Raw genomic sequence first — 15,940 nt, 5'->3', positions numbered from 1 at the left:
AATAAATCCCTCTTGAGTCTTAAGTGTTCATTCAGTCTCAGTTGTTGGTCATATCACTCTTTAAATATTTGAATCTTTGTCATTCAATTAAACACTTTAAACACACTTCCCTTGGAGGAATAATGAACATTAAGTATATTTTTAAAATATTTCGAGGAACACTCAAAGCAGGGATTTATACACCACTACACCCAATCAATCACCCCAAATCCTAGGACTCTTCAAGCACCAAGCAAACACAAAATATTGGGAGCACAAAATATTTGGGAGCCAAACAGGGCCTTGAAATTATTCCTTCCCAAGAAACTTCTACCTGAAGCTTCTAGAACGTGCCAGTGCCTGGCCAGAGGGAAAAGGCTCTCTCAGTTCTCTGGCTCTATTCCGCCTACACCAACTGTTAGCTAATCCCAAACTCCTACTTTCCAGTTGTGCACACCAGCTCCGAGAGCCTATTAGAGTTCCAACACAAATCTATGAAGAAAATCCGCTACAGAGAAATAAATTAATAACCAAATTCTGAATATATCTTCTTTAGGTGTCACACTACTTCAAAATTTAAAAACAGTATTAAGGGGTGCCTGGGTGGCTCAGTCGTTGCGCGTCTGACTCTTGGTTTCGGCTCAGGTCATGATCTCACGGTTCATGGGATCAAGTCCCGTGCTGGACTCCTCTAACAACTCAGAGCCTGCTTGGGATCCTCTCTCTCCGCCCCTGCCACGCACACATGCACACACGTGCATGCTCTCTTTCAAAATGAATAAACTTAAAAAAAAAATCGCAGTGCAAACAGAGACCAATTTGCTCATAAATTTCCTATTTAGCATGACATTAATTCCATAGGTATTTACTGGACACCTATTATTGCGAGGCCCAGATATTCAGAAATCATTAAACATTAATTACTACAGCTTCTGGCCCAAGGTTACAATCGTGACCTCGCTCCACCAACTCTCTTTGACCTTAGACAAGTCCTTCTCCTTTCCACCTCAGCTTCATCAGTGACAGGGCCGTGAGGACGCTCTGGCCCCAGAAGCACCACGAGGGGAACTCCCACAGTCAGCCCAGGGCCTGGCAGAGCCCCTAGCAGTATATATCCACAACAACGGACGTTCCCGAGCACGTTTCTCACGGGGCTAGCACTGGGACACTACCTAGTTATCCACCCCTGACTATGGCAGGGAATAACGACACCCAGGTCAATGTCATATTATAAATTCAGAGCCCAGGAAACACAGGCACTACAGAAGCAGCTGAGAGGCTCTCATATCCAGACAGAGACTAAGGAAGCTCATCTGAAATAAACAATGCCATCACTGACTTGAATGAGCCAAGCCAGGAAAGTGGAAAGAACAGGAGCAAAGCAGAGGCCTGGGTGCACAGCATCCCATAGCACCTGCTCAGAACTGGGAGTGGTGAGGGGTAAGTTTCGTAGACAGAGGGAGGAACCCAACCACTGAAGGCCTCTCAACACCAGCCTAAGGCTCTTGACTGGACTCTGTGTGTTGAGGTGCCAGTCCCTGACAGGAGCCCTCAGAACACCTAGAGGCTAGAAGGGCAGATTCTTCAAATACAAAGCTAAATGGCAACTGCTGTTAGGGCCACAGGAGTGAAGTGACCGCATATCAACAGGATGGAAAGAAGCAGAAGAAGGACGTTTCCCTCAGAGAACTACTCAAATTCTCTTCCGTGCTTGAAAGATGAGGAAACAGGGGACTGCAGACCTGTGCCCTGCCCTGGATCACACAGCTAGGAAGCGGCTGTGCCCCAAGGCTGGTGTTGCCTGTTGCACAGATGGCAGGGAGCGGGGCCCAGTTAGCAGCACACTCAAATGACCTGAAGGCCAGCCAGGACTTCACCAAACAGGCCCCGTCGGGAGAGCAGGCTGGTGCCAGTGGTCTGGGGCAGCGGCAGTGCAGTGGCCCAGACCTCACAACATCCTGCCCACAGGGCTGTGCACGCAGCCTCTACAGGCAGCCTGTCAGTCCCACGCCACCATGTAGCCAGAGAACCAGGCCCTCACATCCCCGGAATCCCCACTCCAGGCTACTACTGTGGTTCCCTCTCTGCTTTCCCTTCCCCAGACCCTCAAGCCAACTACCCCCACCCCCTGCGCCTCCCAGCCCCACCACAATGTGAAACACAACTCTGTCTGGTCTTCGAGGACTGTCCTCACCTCGGTGCTGGGAGGGAGAGGAGACAGAAGGGAAGTACCCAGAGACCACAATGGGACAGAGAAAGAGGAGTGAAAAAGACAAATGGGGGAGAGGCACACTCAGAATTCAGGACAGAGATCACAGAGCGAGACAGATTTAGGAGACACATATTAGGAAAAGCCAACCAAGTGGAAGACTGATAGGTAGGTAGAGAGACAGACAGCTACCTAGCTATACACACACACACACACACACACACACACACACACACACACATATATGTAAATAAATAGTGGAGGACTGAATACTCCTCAAAAGAAGCACTTCAGACACAAGGGAAGGAATAGAGGGTCAGAGGCAAGAAGCGGCAGGAGAACCCAAAAGATGCCACCAGACTTGGCAGTGTGGTCCACAGGCTGGTAAGGCTTCACTGTGTTCGCCTTAGTGACTTCTGACCACCTCTGAAAGGAGGAGAGGAAGGAAGGACGTGCGTTTGCTTCTCTGACACACATCGAGCTTACACATCTGTGCAGCACTCTGGGAGGGAAGTAAACCGAGCAGACCTGGGCGCTGGCTGTGCTGTCGGACCACATGAGCCTTCATGCTGTGCTTGGAGGTGAAGAGTCTGTTACAGCTGGAGACCGGGCAACGGCTTTTTGGAGCACCCACGTCCTGCAGGTGTTTCTTGGAGTGAATGTAGAGGCTGCTACGAGCAGAGAACCTGGCACAGCACCCTGGAACAAAAAGAACAATAAGCAATAAACCTAAGGATTCCCAAGGAACTAGTGGTTTCCTTTCTTCCCATCAGAATCGTAAGACAGTACATGTCTGTGCTCTGACCTCTGGCAAGGGACAGACACAATATCCTTTGGGGGTATCACAAATGTAGGGGCCAAAGCTAACTGCCCCCAAGCCCACCACTTTGGCATGCAGATTATGCCAGCTGGAAACAATCAAGGCCTAAAAGACTCAAGAATAAACTGTGACACCCCTCCTCCCGAATGCCTAAAACAACTTAGATGGAGGACCTGCTCCAAGAAAAAAGCTATCACCATAGATAACTACGTTATGACACTAACGAGGTATGGTGGACAGGGAAGGCCTAGCAAGGCCTATTTGATCAAAGTCCTCTCTGTGTCCCATTGTCATCCATGGACCCAGTAAACATTTGTTCCCCAAACATTCACTCTTTTCATCTTCTTGTGAATTGCTTTTCTTCCCTTTGAAAATCCCAGATCCCAACCCCCACCTCTTTCTAGCTCAGGATAACATATATACCTCATTTTGCCTGTACCTGGAATCTCACGTCTGTGTGAGTTTCCCATATATATGAAATTAAATTTTATTTCCTATTAATCTGTCTCCTGTCAATTTAACTTAGTCCAGCTAGAACCACTTGGAGAGGGCAGAAAAAAATTCTTCCTCCCCAATACAAAGGAATTAAATTTGAAAGCAAACTGGATTTAAAAGGAGATATAAAATTCCCCTGCATAGAAGACACATAACCTTGGACTAGTTAACTCTGAGCCTGTTTCTTCACCCATTACACGGTGCTGCTGTAAAAAGTCAGTCAAATTAAGTGCTAAACAACCCCTTCAAAATTCAATTGCTAAAAATGTATACCAATCATCTACACTTAGCTACCACTATAAAAACCATAACCCTAGAACATTTAAGAGTTGGAAACTACCTCAACAGATCACCGAAGCCAACTCCTCTCATTTTACCACTGAGAAACTGATGCCCAAAGGGACCCAGCAAATGACCCTAAATCGGGTATACAAGTGGAGCCTGCAGGTGGCATCACCTTGCTGGCTGTTCGACAGCTTAGCCGGAGTCAACAAGACCACAGACCTGTGCACACATCGGAAGGTGAACAAGACAAATTCAAAAACTCCCCACTTTCCTCTTGTCCTGATCCCCCACTGCTGGAGCTCTGCACCACAGGGACACAGAGAGGGCAAGCGGGGTTCTTGGCAGCTACAAGCTTGTGACCTACAAGCACATGACCAACCAGCTGTCCTGACAAAGGGGAAAAATAAAACCAGTGCGAGTGCCATGAAGTGTTCTGGAAGCAGAAGAAAGAGCGCACCTCCTGAGGCGACAGAAAAGGTCTCAAGAGGCAAGAAGCATCTGAGGTGACTGGGTCCTGACATGGAGTCAGGGCTGCACAGCAGAGCAGGAGGGGCGTGCAGGCCAAGGAGCTGCCTTCTAAGGTGTGGAGGCCACAACAGGGCAGCAGCGTGGGCAGGGCCTGGACTCTGGAGCCCAACTCTAGTTCAGCCCCTACTGGCCACGCCTCATTTCTTCTTTCCAGGTCTCCTTTTCCTTTCAGGTGGGAATGACAACCCGCCGCACAGGGTTATAAAGACAACGTGAAAACGTTCCAAGCTACAGAGTGTTCGCGCAGTGCCCAAGAAAATGGAAAGCGCATCAATGCACTGTGGCACCGTCTTGGAATGGCGAGGTGGAAATGCTGGAGTCTGGGACCCGTGGGAGGCCTATTTCAGGAAAAGAGGCTATGAGGATAGGATACGGCCAGATGACGAAAGGCTCTGGCTGCCTCTGAGAGGAGTTTTGAACTTATTTCATTTTCAAATGCAGCTTCAAGCCTGTTTCCAGGTCAGGCTCCTAAGAGAACATTTGGAAAACACAAGAGAGAACAGACGCCTCCAGTCCCAGGTGCACCGTCTGTGCTTTGCTCCACACAGTGCCCAGGAGGGACGCCTCAGCCCCTTTTCCAGCTGGGACCCCTCAGCACAGACTTACAGAGGAAGATCGCAGAGCAGAGGTGCCAAAAACACTTCTTACTAAACTGCTTTGCCAAGGACGGGGCAACCACAACAAGGATGTCTGTCACACTCTTGCCACAGTGGTTTCGACTTTTTAAAATATTTGCTAATTAAATAGGTAACCAAATACATTTCATTTTAATTTGTACATCCTTTGATGACCAGGAATATGACCATTTTTTCCATGTGGGTTAAAGGCGGTCTTTTTCTTTTAATGTTTGATAATCACCTTTTTTGTTTAAGATGATTGCATTTAAGACTGTATTTTTTTAAAGTAATTTCTACACTCAACGTGGGACTCAAACTCACAACCCCAAGATCAAAAGAGTCGCACACTCCACCGACTGAGCCAGCCAGGCGCCCCATGGCTGTCTTTTCGTAACTGCAACATCACCTGTTGAGATGCGTACCCATTCTTCAAAATCAAAGTCATCAATGCTCGGCACCCCACATTTATAGCAAGTTACACCCCCCGCCCCGAGGAGGGGCAGAGGCAGCCCGTCAATGACAAACGCCAAGGGAATGTCCTCAGCTTGAATTCACCACTTACATAAGGACCACACATTCCAACCTCGACTCGGTGCACATAGTGACACACCATACTAGACACGCCCCAACACACACACACACACACACACACACAGTCCTCATTCCACCACCTTGTCCTCCCTCAACACACTCACTGCTGTGTGGCCCTACCCTCTCCATCTCCTCCAGTTACTACAAAAAGATGGGTGGTAGTTGTTTTTTGACTTTTTGTTATGAAACAGTTCAAACAAAGCAGGAAAAATGGTCTAATCACCCAGACTTAAGAATCATCAACTTTTCCTTAAAAAAAAAAAAGTTATCAACTCTCAGCCAACCCAAAAGAGTTCTAGGATCCTTTGCCAAGGCTCCAGCCTTTACCTCCACTCCCTCGAGAAGCACGCTCTTTGACCAAGCACCACTCGATCTCCCCACCCGCACCCGCCTCTACCAGCTCAACGCTCAGACGTGCCCACAGCCCCCAAGGATACAAATACAGAAAGGCAGAAGCCACCCCTCCTCTGTAGCCAGCCACCACCCCTTCCTCTTTCCCTCAGTCACCTCCAGGAGAGGGGTCGGCACAAGCCACCCCCCCCCACCCCCCCGCCTCACCAGAGCTCACCGCTCAGGGCACTAGAGCGGGGCTCTGCCCGAGTCACTCCACTGAACCTCGACCCTCCCCCTGCGGGACCCCGCTGACCCTACCGGAGGAGCCCCTGGTTCCTCACCGCCCTGCCGCACTACCTCAGCGCCCAACCCCTCTCCTTCCCCGCACATCCTCCTCTACTGGCTTCAGTGCCACCAACGCTCCCACTTTCCCCATTCCTTCCTAGGACCCTCCTAGGACTCCCCTTCTACTTTCCCACCGGCAGGAGTGGCGGTCCCCAGGGTTTTGTGCTAGGCCTTCTTTTTCATTTAATAGCATTTAATTTCATTTAATGGTAACAACGGCAGTAGGTGACATCTGTGGTTTTTTCTATATGCCTCCATTCAACCTGCTACCTATAGAGCCCTCTCGTAAGCACCCTGTGTGGGTTTATGACCACTTCAAAGATGAGAAGAGGCACAGTGCCCTCACGCTGCTTGCCGGAGGTTACAGAGCCACTTACGTGGCAGGCTCGAGGCTGGAGTCCAGGATGCGTGGCTCCGGCACTCAGGCCTTCAATCGCGCCACACCACACCGCCTCTTTTCAGAGCACACCTCTCTTCGAGCGCCACATCCACTTCTGCGGCTTAAATCATCACCACGTGCTGCCTGCCTCACCCCCGGCCCACCTCCTCACCGAACCCCGAAAGCAGTGCATCCCTGCCATCGGAATGTGGAAAGCCTGTGGGCACCTAAAATGCAGCCCGTCCTCTTCCTTCAACCACCAGCCTGTGTGCCCACCTCAAGTGAGATACGCCCATATCCACCACCCAGCACTGCTGGTGCATGAACTTCTCTCTCTCTCTCTCTCTCACTTGCTCGCTCGCTGGTGCCTTCTCGCCCTTCCCACCGCTAAGCTCCAGTACGGGTGCTGGCCGTCTCCCCAGGAAACCGGACCCAGCCTAAGCTCAAACAAGGGTCCCACCACTCCCCTGCCCCGAGCACTCAGACTGCCGCTCTGGGAGACTGCCTCGCAATGGCCTCCCTGCCTCCTCCACTGCACTCCACCCCCCCACCCCCCCAACCCCCGCTGCCCCGGGCTAGCTCTGCCTCATTCTTTGGCTGACTGGGAGGCCACTCCCATGCCCCCGTGCTCCAGGAACAGTCCGGGTGACCTCTGTCCCCACAGCACCCTGCACATTATTGGCCTACCTGGAGCGCCCCAACTGGAGCTCTGACAACAGGAGGAACCGTGTCTTGATTATGTTTAATCAACACATTATCTTCGTGACATTCTAGCAATTGGTCTCAGTTTCACACCGGTCTTTATTATCCACTTTCCAGATAAAGGAAACTGAGGCCCAGAGAAGCCGGCCTGAGATCTCCAACCAACGGGTGAGGGCCAAAATCAAGATTCACAACCACATGCTGACCCACTCTGCCATCCCGGCGCCTCTGCGGCACCTACAGCAGGGCCAGCACGGACAAGCCACAGAGCTGACTTCTGGCCAACGAATCATGCCTTCGGTGTTTCAGAGAAAAAAAATTCCCAGTACGTTTTTTTAAAAAGCCAGCCTGACTACTGCCATCCATGTGGCTACCATTTACTGAGTCCGTGACAGGTACCAGATGCCAAAACAGGCATTTTCACACGTTCTTTCCCCTGATCCTCACAACCGCCAAATTAAACAGGTAATAACTAGAGCCACGGATCTCGTGAGTGCACTTCAGAGCCAGGAATCAACCCCGGTCTGATTCTGAAGTCTGTTCACTACACTGCTCCCAAGGTAAGACAACGAACTAAAAACCAGCCAATTAAACCCAATGCTGCAACTTGTGCTCAGCTTGTCGTTATGTAAATAAAACTTACCTTGGAACAACTTAAACTTACAACAACGTGGACGTGTGCTAGTTTAGAGCTCAAAGGAATGTGTTAAAAATCTACCTTCCACAGGACACTCGAACGGCTTTGTGCCCAGGTGGGTGATGCTATGGCCTTTCAGGTGCTCTGCTCTCGTGAAGGACTTCCCACAGCCTTCCACGGGACAGGTAAACCTCCGATCGTCATCGTGTTTCCTGGGAGAGCAAAGAAACAGGAACGGTGATTACGCACACCACCCGGAGACACCAGGCCTCAAGAGGGGATTCTTTGTTTAAAATCCCGCAAATTACAAACTCTCAGCATTTAAAGAAAATGATCAGTACATTTCAGAAAATCTGAATTCTCTCTAGCCCTTATGGGCAGGTTTGCAATTTAGCTACCCTGTAATTAGAAATTCTACTTTAATGACAAGGCTGACTTGAGAGTCAGACACAACAATTAGTGCTGCTTCCATCAGAACAGCTGGGTCCCAAATGTATTGACGAAGCTACTTCCGACGGTTAGAGATTCTGGTAACAAACAAGGTTTCCAAGCTACGGAGGGCAAAGAGAAGCGTGCACAGAAAATCAACTGCAATCCTCAAGTCCTTGCATAAACACCACCCTTTCCTGAGTAACGTTTTTACAGTAAACCCCTCAATCCCCAGCTGTGCAAACCACTCAACCTCTCTGTGCCCCAATGCAAAACAGCGAGAAGAACATCAAGGCCAGAGTTGCTGTGAAGGTTAAATGATATCTCGTTTACGTCAAGTGCCGACCAGTACCTGCACACAGGTGAAGCCTCCAGGGTCGTCGTCATCACCACGGAAAGTTTGTAATGACATAAGGAAAGGTTCTTCCACAGTGTTAACTTTTTTAAAAATATTAGCTTGTATATAAAGTACACAAATTACATTCAAAAACAAGTATGCATAAAAAACCTGACACTAGGTGATCAGATTCTGAGTGGTTTTCTTCTCACAGCTCTCTGAATTTACCAAATTATCTACAACGGGCTCCTTTTCTCGTAACTTAAAAAAAACCTCAACAGATACATGTCATCCACAGGCTTCTGCTGCGGACAAACAACAAATTCATTTCCCATACTGGTAACTGAACCGAAATGTAAAGAGTACCTTTTGTGCCGTAGGAGTTTAGACATGCTGGTGAAGGTCCAGCCGCAACTGTCAGAGTCGCAAATAAAAGGTCTTTCGCCTTGGAAAAGACAAAAATTACACCTCATCACCATAAATGCAAGCTACCACAATGACAAACTGTGGGTGCAAACGATGTTGCATTCTCTAGCTCATTACCTGTATGACTTCTCAGGTGAATTTTCAGGCGACAGGCTTTGTCATATTGTTTGCTGCATCCAGGAAAGGAGCAAGAAAAGAGTTCTTGTTCCCTGAAGTGGGCTCGGTTATGGGAAAACAGAGCACTCACTGTGATGAATGTCTTCTCACAGCCTGAACAAAGAAAACACAAACGCTGCTCACTGGTGTGACAAAAATCACATAACACGGCTAACCTAGCCACCACTCCAGGACACCGTGAAGCAAACAAGGAAGAAAATGAGTCAGAAGGTCCTCCAGAAAGTTACAACCATTGTTACAACCGCTGACATCTGGCTTTGTAAAGGCAGCCGATAGGCACACGCAGGCCACCTGTTGTCATCTGACTTCAATATGAAGCCACCAATCAAGGGAGCTCCAATCACAGCAATGTGCTCCCAGTTCCACAGCACAGATCTTGCTTACATTCTGTGAACTCAAATGTCAGGGCTGCCTATGCGAGACCAAAGAAAACCCAATGAAAGAGATCAGATGCTAAGGAACAAGGATTTTGTCTGGCAGGGGTTGCACTTGGAAGGACCACAAACCATTGTTATGTCTGAGACTTTTTCACCCCTTGGGGGTGATGCACTGTCCTATACACACTCTCTGTGTCCTCTATGCATCCTCTGTAACCGGCAGCATCCCCCTGTCACCAGGTTTCTTTTTTTCCTTTTGCCTGTTTCCCCAGGGTACCCTGCTGTCAAAGGAGGCTACCAGGGTCATCTTCACTCCCCTAGCTTTTTCCTTCACCTCTATCGCCAACCCCAGTGGAGCCACCAGAAAGGAGCCTACTTCAGCAATTCACAGACTTTCCACATCGAAAGCTCTCCTTTAACAAAAAGGTTCAGGGCTCAAATGGAGTAGAAAATACCAGGTTGTAAGATGCTTCCCAGGTATCTTTGTTGCAGCTCTTCTCAGAGCCTTTAACATGCTACCATCGTGCCTGTAAACCACTAAGCAGATACACGCTGTGCATCATCACCACATCAAAGCACTAGCCCAAGGAACCCTACTTTCCCTAGCAATGCTTAATTGGGAAGTGCTCATCTTCCTAAACGCCCTAAAATCCTCCTCCTCTTTAGCATAAATCTGCCCTCCCTCCCCACTCCCACCCATTCCCTATTTTGGGCTTGGATGTATTTTCATACACTCCAACAGGTAAATCTCTCAGCCCTTAGCAAGATTCACCCACCCTGCAATCAACAACTAAGGCCTATGATCCTCCCTCTGAAATCTTTCCTACATGGAACTCAGGCCTAGAACATTTAACGGGGCTTCACTGGTCCCTCTCCTGACCCCACCCGTCTTAAAACACCCCACTGATCATCCAACTCAAAACTTTCGGGGGGACTTCATACCCGAAAGCAAGCTACAGCCCTGATCTTCCTGGTATTATACGTGGAACGACACGCTTGGTGCATTTCACTAGGGAGCAGACTATAAGCCATCATCAGATTCACGGTATGTAACTGAGAAAGGTTCTGAAACGGTGCTCTAAACTCATATTCTCCACAAAGAGGATGCACAAGACAGTCTACAAGCATGTGGGAAGAAAACAGAAGAATCTATTAACATGTGTTTTTCATTTCACCCTTTAAAAATCTCTATATATGAGTGTATTTTTTACAACATGCACATTACTAGGAGACCGCTGCACGTATGTAATACATCAGTAACACGCTGGGTGTGTGCTAGGCATATAGTTGAGTTTTTGTTTTGATGAACAGGAAGTGGAAGGCCCCTCACGCTCTACGGGCCCTCCCACACCCTTCCAACTTCATTCCCCACCCCACACCACCACCACAGCCCATATTCCCTGCCTTGGCTTGGCAGTGTCACTTCCCCCCCAAGTCAATTCCTTCCCAGGCTGGAATTTTCTCTTCCTCCTGGGGAGGCACATTCTTCCCCTTAGAGCACCTGAAGCTGCCAATCCTGGTGGAGTTTACTCTTGTGGAGCCTGCATTCCCTCTCACTGCAGACAACGAAAGAGGAGAAAACCCTCCACTGGATTTTACCTACACTGCTGGGCCTCGGACTCTTCATCTGTGAAACGAGGATAATTTTTAGGACTTCCCCAAACTGAAGTCCAAAGGAAATAAAAGCAGAAAAGCCACCAAAAGCACAATGCACCACACCTGTGACCATCCCCTCAGGCCTCAGGGCCTTAGGATGTGGCATCTGGCCAGATTCATCTGTGTTCCTCCCACACTGGTGCGTGCCAGCAGAAATATCTGATAACTGACCATTTCTAACCGATGAAAGCCCGAAGAACACAAACACCTGACTCATAAGACAAATCTCTGCGAAGATGCTTTATCACTTTCATTAACCTGAAGCACTTTAAGAGAGAGACCTGTTGCCTCCACCGCGGGGAAGGAAGGCTGTAATGATTTGTTAGTACCTTGCTGTTGAAATCCCCGCAGCAATGCAGGGTTGAGATATCTAAGCGAATCACCTGGAAAGAACTGGAACACAGACACCAGAGTGCTCCGTTCCCGCCCCTCACTCTAGGCCCACGGAATTTAAATCCTGCCCAAGTGAGCAGAAGGCAGGGCGACGCCGCACCCACTGTGAGCGACTGAATTTGGCCCTGGGGCCCCGGGAGCCCCCCGAAGCCCGCCCGCAGGCCCGTGGCGCGCGGTTACCGGGAAAGTCACACTTGTAGGGCCGCTCGGGCTCGAAGTGGCTGCGCTGGTGGGAGCTGAGTTTGGCGTGCGTGGGGAAGCGTTCGGAGCACACCTCGCACTTGAACAAGTTCTCCTGCTCGTGGCCCTTCATGTGCGCCTTGAGATTGTACACTGTGGTGAACTTCTTGCCGCAGCCGCCCACGGGGCAGCCGAAGGGCCGCAGCTTGTCGTGCGACTGCAGGTGCCGCTTGAGCTTGTAAGAGGTGGTAAAGGCCCAGCCGCAGCCGTCCAGGGGGCACTTGAAGGGCCGCCGGCCCTGGCTGCTGCCGTGCGTGAGCAGGTGCACCTTGAGCTGGTGCTTCTTGGCGAAGGAGAGCGCGCACTGCGGCTCCGGGCAGCGGTAGCCTGGGGCGCCGGAGCCCGGGCCCGGGGGACCGCGGCGGCCCTCCGCCGGGCTCGCGGCCTCCTCCCCCGGAGGCGCGGGCGGGCCCCGGGGCGGCTGGTCGGACGGCGGAGGCGCGGCAGCCAGCGTGAAGACGCCGTGATCGAAACGCACCAGCAGGTCCTGGCTGTTGATGGTGACGGTGCCCGCGAGGCCCGCTCCGGGCCCGGGGGCGGCGGCCGCGCCGCTGGGGCCCTGCTGGGGACGGCCGGCCGGGCTCGCGCCCGCGCTGGGCCCGACCTCCCGCCGCCCGGGCGCCTCGGCCGCGGCGCCGCGCGCCACTTCCAGCAGCACCACGAAGGAGTCGCTGCCATCCTCGGGGGGCGGGGGACTCGGCCCCGGGCCCTCCGACGCCGCCCGGGCCTCCCCGCACAGCGGCCCCGGCCCGCCATCTTCAGGGCCCCGCAGCAGCAGCAGACGGCGGCGCGCGGGGCCAGGGCTGGGCGGCGGCCCCGGGCCTCGGCGGAGCCGGCCGGGACCGCCGGCGCCGGCGCCGCCGCCATGTTGGGCTCCGCGCGCGGTCGGGGCGGCGAGCAGCTTCGGGAGGTCCATCTTGGGCCCAGCCGCGGCGTCGCAGCCGCCGCCTCGGAGGAAGCGCGGTCCGCCCCGCCCAGCCGTGCGCGACGCCGTGCGGCCGCCGCGGCGGATCGGCGCCAAAGCCCGGCGCGGAGCACGGCCGGAGTCCGGCCTGGAGCTGCGCGTGCGCGTGAGCTGCGGGGCGCTGCGCGAGGCCTGCGGGTCTCTGGGTGGTCAGCGCGGGGCCCGCGGGGCCTGCTGGCCGCCGAGCCTCGGGGGCTTTGGCCGGCCCCGACCTCGCGAGCTGCGGTCCGTCTCCCTCCGTGGGGAACGACGCTTGCCCCTGACTTAACAGTACTGGCTTTCCACTGGGTAGTGGATTAGTAATAGCAGCCAACTATCTTCACACTCACAAGGGTGAGGAAGCTGAGGCACTGACGGTTCGAGTCCCTTGCCCGAGATCACAGCCAGGTACTGGGAGAGTCAGGGTTCCGGCACCAGGCTGGGCTCACTGGACTGGAAACCGCCCCGCTGGCTCTGGCTCCTGGCACACAGACGTTGTGAGCAGTGCCCGCAGATCCTTTCCCCCTGGACGGGACCCCCGCCTACACTTTGCATTTCCTACTAAACTTCCTAAAGCCTTACACCTCCGCAGCCCTTACTCCATTGTTGCCTGAACTCCCCCACCCCACCCCTCAACCCGGATTCAGTCTGCTCTCCTGACCCAAACCCCTACTTCACGACTAGCTTCCTAGCAAAATAACGCTGCATCCGCCATGCCCTCCACCCAGTCTAGTCTCCATAGGGCATAGCTGTGTACTCATTTGGTGCACCCCATTGCTCTTATGCGTAGCTGGTCTCCCCTGCATTTGTCACCACTGTACCCCTCACTCTACAATCCCATTGCCCCCCCCCCCCCATCCTTATCACAGTTCCTCCAACAGGCCAAGCCAGTTCCACCCACAGAGACTGCACAGCTGGTCTCTGATTCCTCTAGGAAGAGTGGCCTTCTGATCACATACACCCTCACCCAGCTTATTTTCCGCCTCCCCTCTGATTTGTGTCCCCTTATAGCTCTCAAGTGCAGTTTTTTTTTATTTGCCCTTTTTGTGGCTAATTCATGGTCTATATCCGCCTGTAGAATGTAGACTCCTTTAGGGCAGGAACTGTGTCAGTCTCATTCAAGCTGTATGTCCAGAGGCTAACAGCGAAAATTCTCAGTTAAATGTTTATTGATGAGTGCCTTATTATTAAAAGTACTTTATTTTTTTTTAATGTCTATTTATATTAGAGAGAGAGTGTGTGTGAGCCGGGTAGGGGCAGAGAGAGAGGGAGACACAGAATTCCAAGCAGGCTCCAGGCTCTGAGCTGTCAGCACAGAGCTTGATGCTGAGCTCACGGACCCGGAGGTCATGACCTGAGCCAAAGTTGGATACTTCACCGACTGAGCCACTCGGGCACCCCAAAAATATTTTAAAAATAAGGTACATAAATAATATTGAAAAGAATAGGACAGGGGTGCCTGAGTGGCTCAGTTGGTAAAGCGTCCGACTTCAATTCAGGTCATGATCTCATGGTGCCTGAGTTCTAGCCCCACGTCTGGCTCTGTGCTGACAGCTCAGAGCCTGGAGCCTGCATCAGATTCTGTGCCTCTGTCTCTCTGCCCCTCCCCCACTCACACTTTGTCTCTTTCTGTCTCTCAAAAATGAATAAACGTTAAAAAAAATTTTTAAAGAATAGGAAACACTATATATATATATATATATATATATATATATATATATATAAAATTTATGTCCGCAAATACATTGTTCCCAGGCCATTCCATGGAGGAAAGAATAATCTTTTCAAAAACAAATGGTTCTGGGACAACTGGATATCTACATAGGAAAGAATGAATTTGGACCCGTACTTCCCACCAGACACAAAAAGTAACTCAAAATGGATCAAAGACCTAAATGTAAGAACAAGAACTACTAGAAGACAACAGTATATTTGTGTGACCTTGGATTAGGGGATGGTTTCCTCTAGATGTGAAACTAAAACACAAGTAATGAAAGAAACAAATTTGGCCTCGTCAAAACCAAGAACTCTTTTACCTCAAAGAACACCAAAAAGAAAGTGAAAAGACAACCCACAGAATGGAAGAAAAATTTGCAAATCCTGTATCTGATCAGCAACTACTACCCAGAAAATAGTTTTAAAAACTCATGACCCGACAGCAAAAAGACAACCCAACTTAAAAACAAAGGATTTGAATAGATATCTCTCCAGAGATGTACAAATGGCCAATAAGCACACAAAAAGATGCTTGATATCATTACTCATTAGGGAAATGTAAATCAAAACCGCAAGGATATAACATTTCTTCTCTACTAACAGCTATAATTTTTTAAAGTGAAAAAGAACAAGTGTGAGAATGGCAGAAAAATTGGAACCCTCATAACATTTCTGGTGGGAATGTAATATGGTGAAGCCAGTGTGCAAGTAAGCTTGGCAGCTCCTCAAAAGTTAGATATAGAATTTCCCTATCACCCAGCAATTCCATTCCTAGGCATATACCCAAGAGAAATGACGTAGGCTACAAGAGTGAACCTTGAAGACATGCTAAGGGGAGAAAGCCAGACACGAAACCACATGCTGTAAGATTCCACTCATGTGTAGAAAAGGTAAATCCATGGAGTCAGAAAGTAGATTAGTGGTTGCCAGGGATGGACAGTAAAAGGAAATTGGGACTAACTGCTAATAGCTATGGAATTTCTTTTTGGGGTGATGGAAATGCCCTGGAATTAGACATCGGTGATAGGTACGCAACACAGTTGAGTATACTGAAAACCACTGACTTGTACGTTTTAAAACAGTAACTTTTGCATTCTGTATGACTCTGCTAAAAATATATTGGTAGGAAAAGTCAATGCACAACATTGTTTAGAAGGATCCTGTTTGTATACGGAGGGAGAAACGATGTGTATGTTCACATATTTGCACATCCTTAGAACATTTCTAGAAAGATACTCAAGACACTGCCAGTACTTGCGACTGCTTCTAAAGAGAGGTGGGGAAAGAGGAGTACCTTCCCTTAGTACTTCTCTCCTGTTGGCACGA

The 15,940-nt window shown here is 50.5% G+C and overlaps 1 protein-coding gene across 2 annotated transcripts in view; it reads right to left on the bottom strand.

Annotated features, from left to right (window-relative positions):
* ZXDC (ZXD family zinc finger C) overlaps positions 1–12,871 on the bottom strand; it is a 37,945-nt gene extending 25,074 nt beyond the window's left edge. For both annotated transcript variants that reach the window (XM_042912732.1, XM_042912741.1), the window contains exons 1-5: positions 11,896–12,871; positions 9,230–9,382; positions 9,053–9,131; positions 8,002–8,132; positions 2,717–2,887 (exon numbers count right to left, since the gene is read on the bottom strand). In XM_042912732.1, coding sequence (XP_042768666.1) covers positions 2,717–2,887; positions 8,002–8,132; positions 9,053–9,131; positions 9,230–9,382; positions 11,896–12,871 — 1,510 coding nt within the window. The remainder of the gene's footprint in view (positions 1–2,716; positions 2,888–8,001; positions 8,133–9,052; positions 9,132–9,229; positions 9,383–11,895) is intronic.
* Between the last annotated feature and the right edge of the window lie 3,069 nt (positions 12,872–15,940).

Source organism: Panthera leo, chromosome A2 (genome assembly GCF_018350215.1).
Source record: "Panthera leo isolate Ple1 chromosome A2, P.leo_Ple1_pat1.1, whole genome shotgun sequence".
NCBI lineage: Eukaryota > Metazoa > Chordata > Mammalia > Carnivora > Felidae > Panthera > Panthera leo.
The sequence above is the reverse complement of the archived record's forward strand: the minus strand, read 5'-3'. Positions and strand labels throughout refer to the sequence as shown.